Source organism: Erinaceus europaeus, chromosome 15, assembly GCF_950295315.1.
Source record: "Erinaceus europaeus chromosome 15, mEriEur2.1, whole genome shotgun sequence".
NCBI lineage: Eukaryota > Metazoa > Chordata > Mammalia > Eulipotyphla > Erinaceidae > Erinaceus > Erinaceus europaeus.
Genome location: NC_080176.1, coordinates 34,540,704 through 34,552,813, shown reverse-complemented (window position 1 = coordinate 34,552,813; position 12,110 = coordinate 34,540,704). Strand labels below are relative to the sequence as shown.

The following is a 12,110-nucleotide window of genomic DNA, read 5'->3' as shown; positions in this document are numbered from 1 at the left end:
TGTAGCACAACTTCCTGAAAAACAGAAGGTATTTTCACACTGTCCTGAATTCTTACTTGGGACATTAGCGCCCCCCACCCCGCCCCATCTTTGAATCCCAGGCACACTCCTGGCACCACAAACTGTTAGTTTATTCAAGAATTTTCGCGCAGACCCTCAACTGTACTCAGCGTTCAAGGTCACTGTGGCAGGTGGCAGCCCAGAGACCTGAATGCGCATCACAAGACTGGTCTGCTTCTCCAGAATCCTGATCACTGTCCGGTAGCCACTCACGGTCCGGGCTGAGCGTGGCAGCCCAGAGACCTGAATGCGCATCACAAGACTGGTCTGCTTCTCCAGAATCCTGATCACTGTCCGGCAGCCACTCACGGTCGGGGCTGAGCGTGACCAGGCCTGGGGCAGCTTCTCTGGAGGGTTCCTAGACCGCAGGGCCGGGCAGGGAGTGGGCAGGGCGGGGGGGGGGGAGGGAGAACGAAGGAGGGGGCCGGGCGAAGGAGGGGCTGGAGGAGAGGGCGGGGTGATAGGGCGGGGTGATAGGGCGGGGCGGGGCGAGCAGGCGAAGGAGGGGGCGGGGCGAAGGAAGGGCGGGCGGAGAGGGCGGGACGGGGCGAAGGAGGGACGGAGCGGAGCAGGCCCGGCGGTGCATGGGATGGGCGGGGCAGCGCGGGGGAGGGCGGGGCGGCGGGGCTACACCTCCCAGGCGGCTTCGGAGCTGGCGGCCCCCGCGGCCCGGCCACTCCTCCCAGCGCGCTCCGCAGCCGGGTTGGCGGAAACCGAGCAGTGTGCGGCCGGGGCCGCGGTGGTGGAGGTCTGGGGGAGTCCCCTGTCTAGCGGCACCCGAACCTAGCGCCCGCGGTCCAGGAGGCCGGCCATGGACCTGCGGATGCTCTCCCGGGAAATCTCCCTGTACCTGGAACACCAAGTCCGCGTCGGCTTCTTCGGCTCGGGCGTGGGTCTATCCCTGATCCTGGGCTTCAGCGTTGCCTACGCCTGCTACTACCTGAGCAGCGTTGCCAAGGTGCGCGGGGGCGGCGCGGCCGTCCGGGACCGCGGCACTGGTTTGCTGAAGGCGGGGGGGGGGGGGCGGGGGGGGGGAGCGGCCGGCTGGAGACGAGCTCCTGCACCAAGTGGCCTTCCGGCCTCGGGCGGGAGGGAGCGCCCTAGCTCCGCTGGGTGCGGGATGGACGCCCCTGACCCCTGACTGGGTGCAGGAGAGACGCCCCTAGCCCTGGCCCCGCGGGGTGCGGGATGAACGGCCCTGCTGGGCTGCCGAGGGCTCAGGTCCGCGTGGGCACCGCAGCTCAGGCCCTCCGACCTTGGCGCTCACGGGGCACAGCCGCCTCTCCACGATGCTGGGACGCTTTTGGGAAAGACCCTCTTGCCCCAGCTCTCGCCTTTTTCAGTCGAGGGTTTCGACGAGCCAGTTTTCAAGTCCGCGGTGACTGCATATCACCCGCACCTGGCTCTCAGGAGCCGCTGTCTGGGGGGTCGCGCGAGGGGACCATCGTGGCTTTGAGCGCTCACTGCTCGAGGCTTCCCGCAGAAACCCCAGCTGGTGACCGGGGCCGAGACGTTCAGCCGCTTCCTGCAGGACCACTGCCCGGTGCTGACCGAGACCTACTACCCGACCGTGTGGTGCTGGGAGAGTCGAGGGCAGACCTTACTGAGACCTTTCATCACGTCCAAGCCCCAGGTGCAATACAGGAAGTAAGTGCATTTCCACTGCCCAGCACTTCCCCAGGATTATAGCCACCCCCTACTCTCCGTTCTTGGCTAATAGAATCTCTGATTTAATAAGAAACAAAAAAGAAAGGGAATGGAAGTGAAAGATACCTCCTCAGCCCGTATCTACGAGCAGGACAATATTCAGATATTTGCTCTTCCACATTTTCCCCAGACACCTGATATAAATAGTTTATTTATTTTTAGAATGAAGGGCATGTTTGGGGGGGTTATTTCCTGATTTGTCACGTTTTATCCTGGAGGACCCAGATCCTTTGATGCTGACCTGGGGGGGGGGGGCAAGGGAAAGAAGTATGTTAGTTTTAATTTGGTGTGATGGGCCCCTGTGAAATGATTTCGAATAGCTTCTTGATGCTAATGTCCTTGAGATGTTAAAAATATGGCCCAGAATATGTCAGCAGTCAGGTGAATTGTTATTAATTTTCCTGAGTCATCTAGACTTTCTGGAATTCCCTGTGTTGCCTAGAACTTACACTGGGAAAATTCTATATGTTCACAAATATTCTTCTAGAAGTACCTTAAAATGATAAGGAAACAAATCTTATAGTATACGATGTAAGGAATTGAGTCAGAGAGCCAGAGCAGTGATCAAATCAGCATTTTTACTTATTCATAATCTCCAGATGAATTATTTGGGTGACCACAATCAAATAGGGGTTAAGTGCTAGGTATTTTAGATAATGAAATTATTAAGATAAATATTTGAAGTACATGTTGTTCATTTTTATGTGCTTTTTAAAGACAAGTTGTTGGAAATAATTCATGTTACCAATCTTCATTACATTCTTATTAAAAAGGTGAGATATGCATTAGTAAACACTGGTAGAATGTCATATGTTTTAAAAGTAAGACAATAATAAGATATAACTTGAAACATTTAATGAGTAGTGTCTTTGAATTTCAGTGAGCTTATTAAAACTGCAGATGGAGGACAGATTTCACTGGACTGGTTTGATAATGATAAGAGTAAGTGTTACAAGGATGCCAACAATAGACCTACTATCTTACTCTTGCCTGGTCTCACTGGAACAAGCAAGGAATCATATATCCTTCATATGATTCATCTCAGTGAAGAACTGGGATACAGGTACCAAAGTTTTTTTTTTTTTCTTCCAGTTTCCTCTTGATTCATTCTAAAATAAGCATGTCTTAGTATTTTTCATAAATACTTAATTTCTTGCATAGGTTAGATAATCCCCTAAATCGTTATTTTTCTCTACTTCCTCCACTCCTTTTTTTTCTTCCAGGAAAATGCATAATGGAATCATCTCACAGGAAATGGTATTTAGTATAGTAGGTACACAGCAAATTTTGGTTGAATGAATGAAGTGAAATTAATAGCACCTCAGAATTGACAGAAGATCCAGGTCAAAAAAGTAGCAGGCCCCTTTGGATGAAGTACTATGGGAAACAATTAGCTTTTGAGAGAGTAGAGTGACTTTTATGTCACACACTGTATTTTGGTCCTAGATCTACTAATATTGTCTCACTGACTCAGATCTCAAGTGTGAAAGATAGTCATCTTATAGGCCATCCTTATTTTTTCAAAGGTGATTCTTTCCTCTTCTGTTCACCTGTATTTGCAGGTGCACAAAGCTAATTATGATGCTACAGCATTTTTTGAGTAATCATTTATCAACTCAGCCATAAGGTATGATTTAATTTTTGCAAGTGCTTTAACAACTTTAAATTTCAGGCTGTATCCTAGAACCTTAAAGTAGAATCATTGTGAGGGGTACTGCTTTTTATTATTATTTTTTGCCTCCAGGGTTATATTGCTGGGGCTCAGTGCACCATGCGTCCACAGCTACTGGCAGCCATCTTTTTTTCACTATTGCTGCTGCTGTTGCTGTTGTTGGATAAGACAGAGAGAAATTGAGAAAGGAAGGGAATCAGAGATGGAGAGAGAAAGATAGACACCTGCAGACCTCCTTTACCGCTTATGAAGCGACCCCCCTGCATGTGGGGAGCTGGGGTCTCGAAACGGGATCCTGTGCAAGTCCTTGCGTTTGTACTTTGTACATTTTACCTGGTGCACTACTGTCCAGCCCCAGGTACTGCTTTTCTGTGTCACAGTCTTTTATAATTGAAGGTAATTATAGTAATGGAACACTGAGTTGCATTTAAAATAGAGTTGCAGGGTACCTGGCGATAGCTTACCTGGTAAAGCATGCACCTTACTATTTGTCAGGGCCCAAGTCTGAGCCCCAGCATCACACGAGATAATGGACTACACTGGGAGTTCCATCAGCGGTGGTGTGGGTGTTAACGGTGTCTTCCTTGTCTTCCTGACTCTGTCTCCTGCCCCTTTAATAAAGCATCTAAAAGAATGAGCAAATTGTCATGCTAAGCACTTTGCTTAGCACTGGTATTGTGCATGCCTAAGGCTCCCGTTGTAATAATAATAATAATAATAAAAATGTATAGAGTTGAGTTTTATTGAATGTCAGCTTTCTGACGGGGTGATCTCCAGCAGGAAGGCAATTGACCAGCTCTCTCTCACTTGCTCAAGGGATGAAACGAAGCAAAGACACCGGGGAGACTGAAGTGTGCTCTCAAATCTCAAATCTCGTTTATTGGCAGGTGGTCATGAGTTTAAATAGAAAACCAAACAAAGACCATATTTCAAACATGTCAGAAATTACAAGTTTCTTAAAGGTCGGCTTGCCCCTATGGTAGGGGACTGGTATGACAGGAATTGATGAGATACAAGACAGTTATTCTCCATGACGCAAGCAACTTAATTATCCAAAGGTATTTGAGAGAAGCATAGGGGTTAAACCAGTAGGGTGAGACAGAGAGAAGATGGATATCAAAAGGCCATATAGTTTGGAATTTCTCTTGTCTGGGGTCTGAGGTATATGATCGAGTGTGTGATAAGGTGTGTTTTCCTCTGTGATCAGAAGGTGAGGTGAACTTTGAGTAGATGAATCTTAAGGTAGGCAGCCATGTGGCCTGCAGTTAATGGAGAGAGGTATTGAGGTTTCTGTGGGCTTGCGAGTCAAGAAGGGAAGAACTTAGTCTGAGAGACGATTTCTCCCCTTTGCTCACCTCAGTTGAGAGAGACTAACAAGAGGGTATCTTCTCAGACCTCCATCCAAGGATGGGGGGAGTTCTCCCTAAGCTCTATCAAGCTTACACAGAGCCCCAACAATTGAACATAAAAGGCTTGTTTGTATGAAAAACTGATACTGAGTTTATACTGGCAAAACCATTTTGGCTCAAAAGGTAGGGTTTAGCCTTACTGTGTATGAGAGCCTGAGCTCAGCTGTCAGTGCCACATGGAGCAAGGGGAGCTATGGTGGCAGGGAGGCACTTTGGCATCTCTTTGCTCTCACTCTGTCTTTTCTACATCTTCCTGTCTCTACCTCTCTAAATATGTAGGAAAATACAAACTTTTCTGCTAAGATACACTAATGCAAAAAATAATGAACGCCATGGAAACTAAGCTAAAGTCTGGTAAGACACTTAGGAGTATTGCCTTCACTGAGACCTCAAATAGCATTGAATGGGGAAGGACTAGCAAGTAGCTCACCTGGATAGTGTGCATGCAATGTTATGTGTCAACCTATGTTTGAACTTAGCCCCACTACATTAGAGGAAATTTCAGTGCTGTGATATCTTTCCCTCTAATCTCCTCCATCTCCTCCTCTTTTCCTCCTTCTCCTCCTTCTCTCTCTGTCTCCTCTAAAAAAGTTAGTCCAGAGTGATAAAGTCCAGCAACAGAAAAAAATAAACAGAATGGGGACTATTTGATCTACCTGCATTATCCTTCTTCATTGTCAGAGCTCAGTCTATACTCTCTATGTATACTTGTGCCTGAAAGAATTGCTAAGTTGGGAGTCAGGCGGTAGCGCAGTGGGTTAAGCGCACGTGGTGCAAAGCGCAAGGACCGGCATAAGGATCCTGGTTCCAGCCCGCAGCTCCTCACTTGTAGGGGAGTCACTTCACAAGTGGTGAAGCAGGTCCGCAGGTGTCTTTCTTTCCCCCTCTCTGTCTTCCCCTCCTCTCTCCATTTCTCTCTGTCCTATATAGCAATGACAACATCAATAACAACCATAAAAAACAAGGGCCACAAAAGGGAAACAAGTAAATAAAAAAAATTAAAAAAAAAAAAAAGAATTGCTAAGTCAAATAGCCCTTCCTTCTCCCAAGTTTCATGAATCAGAAAAGATATCTCTTTAAGAAAGGATGAATGAGGGCAACAAAGGGAACAAATAAATAAAATAAATATTTAAAAAAAAAAAAGAAAGGATAAATGGGAAAGACCAGTAATATATTTAGAGAGAAACCTTCTTCATGGAACTAGAGGCCTGGGGACAAGTTCCTTGCAATAATTACAGCTGTATGATTGCTAAAACAATTAGAAATCTTTTATTTATTTATTTATTTATTTATTTATTTTCCCTTTTGTTGCCCTTGTTTTATATTGTTGTTGTAGTTATTATTATTGTTATTGATGTCGTCATTGTTGGACAGGACAGAGAGAAATGGAGAGAGGAGGGGAAGGCAGAGAGGGAGAGAGAAAGATAGACACCTACAGACCTGCTTCACCGCCTATGAAGCGACTCCCCTGCAGGTGGGGAGCCGAGGGTTTGAACCAGGATCCTTATGCTGGTTCTTGCACTTCGTACCTCGTATGCTTAACCAGTTGCACTACCACCCGACTCCCAACAATTAGAAATCTTTAATATATATATTTTAGTTTTTTTATATTTATTTATTTATTTATTTCCCCTCTTGCTGCCCTTGTTGTTTTTTATTGTAGTTATTGCTATGGTTGTTGTCATTGTTGTTGGATAGGACAGAGAGAAATAGAGAGAGGAGGGGAAGACAGTGTGTGGGAGAGAAAGACACCTACAGACCTGTTTCACCACCTGTGAAGCCACTCCCCTACAGGTGGGGAGCTGGGGGATCGAACCAGGATCTTTACGCCAGTCCTTGAGCCTAGCTAGCACCATGTGCGCTTAACCCACTGGGCTACCGCCTGACTCCCAACAATTAGAAATCTTATCCACTCATTCAGAGTTACTTGAAACAATCTGTTTGATTATATAACCTGATAAATATTACTTTACATATATGAGTAGTATCCTGTTTCCTTCCCACTCTGTCTTCCCCTCCTCTCAGTTTTTCTCTGTCCTATCCAACAACAACAACAATAATGGCAGCAACAACAATAATGGAAAAAATGATGGCTGCCAGGAGCAGTGGATTTGTAGTGCAGGCACCGAGCCCCAGGAATAATCCTGGGGGGGGGGAGAATTTTTATAAGGTAATCTTTTTGTAAAAGATTGATGTTTACAGGGTTGAGGGTGGTACACCCGCTTAAGCACACATATTACCATGCACAAGGACCCAGGTTTGAACACCCATTCCTCTCCTGCAGAGGGTCTGCTTTACAATCAGTGAAGCAGGTCTGCAGGTATCTATCTCTCTCTCTCTCCCCTTCCTCTCTCAATTTCTCTCTGCCATATCTAATAAAATTAAAAAGAAAGAGAAGAGAGAGAGAGAGATGTGTTGGAGTGGTGGATTTGGATTTGTAATGCTGCCTCTGAGCCTTAGTGATAACCCTGGGGGAAATAAAGTAAATAAATAAATAAATAAAGGATTCATTTTTGTTGTTGTACATGGGGCTCCACTGCTTCAGGAAGACTTTTTCAGAGAGAGTAAGAGTAAGAGCAAGAGCAAGAATGTGTGAGAGTCATACACAACAATGAAACGACCCTCAGTGCTGTAAGGCCCAGGTTCAAACCTGAACTGCGTGCCTAGAAAGACAAGCATCATTCTAGGTGGACTACCTTGTGGGCCCTCATTTTTATGGGGAAAAAAAATTTTTTTCCACTGGCATAAGGATCCTGGTTTGAGCCCTGGCTCCCCACCTGCAGGGGAGTCACTTCACAAGTGGTGAAGCAGGTCTGCAGGTGTCTGTCTTTTTCTTCCCCTCTCTGTCTTCCCCTCCTCTCTCCATTTTCTCTCTGTCCTATCCAACAACGACTACAACAATAAAATGATAAGGGCAACAAAAGGGAATAAATAAATATTTTTTCACTACTCACCTCCCCAGCTATATAACTTTCTTTTAAAAATTACTAATTTATTAATGAGAGAGAGGAAGAGAGAGTGCCAGAGCATAATTCTGGTGTATTGTGATACCAGGAATCAACCTCAGGATTCACACTTACAAATTTCATGCTCTCTGGTTACTACATAACTTTTTCTGTTAGGAGCTTAATCTATTAATTTATTTCATTCCAAGTAACATAAAAATGAGTGGCCTATTCAGAATTATGTAACAGTCAAGTTCTTGAAATCTAGGTCAGTCATCAAGTACTTTGGTACTGTAAAGTACAGTATTAGAACCTATATTCCCAAAGAGCATATGGTTTAGTTGAAGTGACAAAGAGTGTGCAATTGCAGGGAAGAAATGCATTAGAGAGGACCAGAACTGGCTGCAAGTGAGGGTAAATTCAAAGTAACAGCAACTGACACATAATCTTGTAAAAAAATCCAAAAAAATTTGTATGGTAATCTATAGAGTCAGGAAACTAAACTATTTAAAAGTATTTTATTAATTTAAATATAGATAGGAATTGAGAGGGAAGGGGGAGATAGGGAGGAAGAGATACCAGTACACTGCTTCTCCACTGGTGAAGTTTCCCACTTTCACATGTGGGGACTTGGGGCTTGAACCTCAGTGCTTGTGCACTGTACCATGTGTGCTTTTCCAGGTGGGCCACTACCCAGCCCCTACATTTCTTTTTAAATATTGTTTTATAATGCATGGTTGCTTTAGCACCAGTCGTCATATCTGCATTCTGAAATTGGGGGGGTGGGAATAGCGATTTCACCTTCATCTGAATGTGCTTTCCTAGGTTGGAAAGATAGCATAATGGTTATACAAAAATACTTTCTTCTTCTTCTTCTTCTTCTTCTTCTTCTTTTTCTTCTTCTTCTTCTTCTTCTTCTTCTTCTTCTTCTTCTTCTCCTTCTCCTTCTCCTTCTCCTTCTCCTTCTCCTTCTCCTTCTCCTTCTCCTTCTCCTCCTTCTCCTTCTCCTTCTCCTTCTTCTTCTTCTTCTTTTTGCCTCCAGGGTTATTGCTGGGGCTCAGCACCTGCACCACAAATCCACTGCTCCTGGAGGCCATTTTTTTTTCCCTTTTTGTTGTCCTTGTTGTTTTATCATTGTTGTGGTTATTACTGTTGTGTCATTGCTGTTGTTGTTGGATAGGACAGAGAGAAATGGAGAGAAGAGGGAAAAACAGAGATGGGGAGAGAAAGACACCTACAGACCTGCTTCACTGCTTGTGAAGCGATCCCACTGCAGGTGGGGAGCTGGGGGCTTGAACCGGGCACTGGTCCGTGTGCTTCGCGCCATGTGTGCTTAGCCTGCTGCGCTACCGCCTGGCCTGAGACTTTCATTTTTTGCTTCTAGGGTTATCGCTGGGGCTCTGTGCTTGTACTACAAATCCACTTCTCCTGGAGGCCATTTTCCCCATTTTTGCTGCCCTTGTTGTTGTTATTGTTATTGTTGTTGGATAAAACAGAGAAATTAAGAGAGGAGGGGAAGACAGAGAGGGGGAGAGAAAAACACCTGCAGACCTGCAGGTGGGGAGCCAGGGGCTCGAGCCAGGATCCTTGGGCTTTGTACTATGTGTACTTAACCTGGTGCACTACCATCTGACCCTCAATTTGGAGTTGTGACCTGCACACTTTACTTAATAATGTAACATGAACGGAGACTCAACCTTAGGTGACAGCTTTTCCTGTGACATAAGTTTGTTGAAGGATTATTCATGACTCTTCCTAGGGGAGGGAGAAGGGTAAGCTAAACTACGGAAAAGGGGGCAGTGTACAAGGGCAGTGTTACAGTGTACAAGGACCCGGGTTCAAGCCCCTGGTCCCCAGGTGCAGGGGGAAAGCTTTGTGAGTGGTAAAGCAGGGCTTCAGGTGTCTTTCTGTCTCCCTTTCTAACTTCCTCTTTTCTCTTTATTTCTGGATGTCTCTATCTAATAAATACAGATAATAAAAAAAAGGAAATGGTGAAACTAGAAGATATGTTATGACTACTTCCCAATCTGAAAGCATTATCTTGGATAAGGAATCATTTTACATTAACAGATTCTATTATCAATGGTTTTGTTTGTTTGTTTGTTTGTTTTTTTGTTTTTTTCCTTTTTACCAGAGCACTGATCAGCTCTAGCTTATTTATGGTGGTGCAGGGCAATTGAACCTGGAACTTTAGAACCTTAGGCATGAGAGTCTATGAATGATCATTATGCTATCTACCCCTGACCTCAGTGTTATTTTTTAAATTTTTTTGTTGTTGTTGTTAAAAGAATTTTTTATTTTGAGAATGAGTCAGTTAATGACTATTCATGAGAGTGCCTAAATGAAATAGTACATGTTGGAAAGCATTGAATAATGAGAGCTAGAAAAATAGTACATCAGTAGTGCATAGGACTTGCATGCCTGTGGTCCCAAATTCAGTCCTCAGCACCACTAACAGCCAGAGCTGAGAAGTCCTCAGATGAAAAGAAAGAAAGCACTTAATAAGAATTTAGTTTATCTCAGATCCAAGAAGGATGACAGAGAACCTAGTGGGGGTTGTATTGTTATATAGAAAAGTGGGAAATGTTATTCATGTACAAACTATTGTATTTACTGTCGAATGTAAAACATTAATTCCCCAATAAAGAAATTTTTTAAAAAAGAATTTAGCTTATTTGATGTTATTTCTGGGAAAAGTCATAGTGGAGACTGACAAATAGTCCTGTTCTCTAGGGAACCAATTATTAGATAATACTCTATAAAATGACACCTCAACTAACAGACTTTTTGGAGACCAAATTCTTTCTGTTAGAGCTAATATAAACTCCAAATGTGTTTTGTGTTCACAGCACAAAAGAGACTTCAGCAGTCTAAGCTTACATGGAGTGAGCCAACACAATGAGGTAGTTGAGTGATGACTCAAGTCAAATCTGCCTGTTGTATGTATTCAGTTAACAGTTGTTTAACGACTGTGTCCCTTACTTTTCTCATCGGTAAAAATAACTACCTCAGGGGAGTTGGTGGTAGCACAGCAGTTAAGTGCATGGGGCACAAAGTGCAAGAACCAGTGTAAGGATCCCAGTTTGAACCCCTGGCTCTCCGCCTGCAGGGGAGTCATTTCACAAGTGGTGAAGCAGGTCTGCAGGTGTCTGTCTTTCTCTCCCCCTCTGTTCTCCCTTCCTCTCTCCATTTCTCTATCCAACAATGACAGCAACAATAAAAACAACAAGAGCAACAGAAGGGAAAATAAATATAGTAAAAAAAAATATACTACCTCAGGAAGTTGGGTGGTCGTGCAGCGGGTTAAGTGCAGGTGGCACAAAGCGCAAGGACCAGTGTAAGGATCTGGGTTCAAGCTCCTGGCTCCTTACCTGCAGGGGAGTCGATTCACAGGTGGTGAAGCAGGTCTGTAGGTATCTTATCTTTCTCTCCCCCTCTCTGTCTTCCCCTCCTCTCCATTTTTCTCTATCCTATACAACAACAATATCAGTAACAATAACAATAGTAACTACAACAATAAAACAAGGGCAGTGAAAAGGAATAAATAAGCAAGTATTAAAAATATAGTAACTACCTCAAAGGGTTGCAAGGACTGCATGTAATGTATCTGAAGAGCTTGACTAATACTTGACCCATTATAACATTTTAAGTCTTTTACAAGTGAAGACAATATAATGGTTAATGCAAAGTGGCTCTCATACCTGAGGCTCCAAAGTCCCAGGTTTGATTTCCCATGTCACCATAAGCCAGAGCTGAGAAGTTCTCTGATAAACAAAACAAAACAAAGGAAAAACTAGCTACAGGGAGCAGTGGACTTGTGTAAGCACTGAGTCCCAGTGATAACCCTGGTCACAAAAATAAATAAATAAGAAAGCTCAGTACTCAATAACTTCAATCTCTTAATATTGAGAAAAACTGATTTAAAATGTTTCCTCTTGTTCTCACTGGTTTTGATATATAATATAATTAATATATTATACTGCATTAATTAAGTATTAACTTTCTGGCCTTTTAAATTTTTTTCATTGCCAGTCCTTCACCACTCCAGGCCAATTTTTCTTTTAGATAGAAAGAGACAAAGATATAGGAAAGGGGTAGGAGATGCCACCAAAGCTTCCTCCAGTACAGTAGGGCTTGGGCTCAAAGCTGGGTGGTGTGCATGGCAAAGCAAGCATGTTACCCAAGTGAGTACTTTGGACAACTCTTTTGTCTTTGGAAAAAAAAAAATCATTGGACTATAAAGAGATTATAATCAGCAAGAAATAACAAAAATTGTATTTTTCTTTTAAAACTTATTTATGTTGGAAAGAGAAATAA

The 12,110-nt window shown here is 44.0% G+C and overlaps 1 protein-coding gene across 2 annotated transcripts in view; it reads left to right on the top strand.

Annotated features, from left to right (window-relative positions):
• The first annotated feature begins 688 nt into the window (after nucleotides 1–688).
• Nucleotides 689–12,110, top strand: part of ABHD3 (abhydrolase domain containing 3, phospholipase) — a 72,944-nt gene continuing 61,522 nt past the window's right edge. For both annotated transcript variants that reach the window (XM_060173562.1, XM_060173561.1), the window contains exons 1-3: nucleotides 689–1,018; nucleotides 1,544–1,707; nucleotides 2,648–2,830. In XM_060173562.1, coding sequence (XP_060029545.1) covers nucleotides 872–1,018; nucleotides 1,544–1,707; nucleotides 2,648–2,830 — 494 coding nt within the window. In that variant the 5' untranslated portion in view covers nucleotides 689–871. The remainder of the gene's footprint in view (nucleotides 1,019–1,543; nucleotides 1,708–2,647; nucleotides 2,831–12,110) is intronic.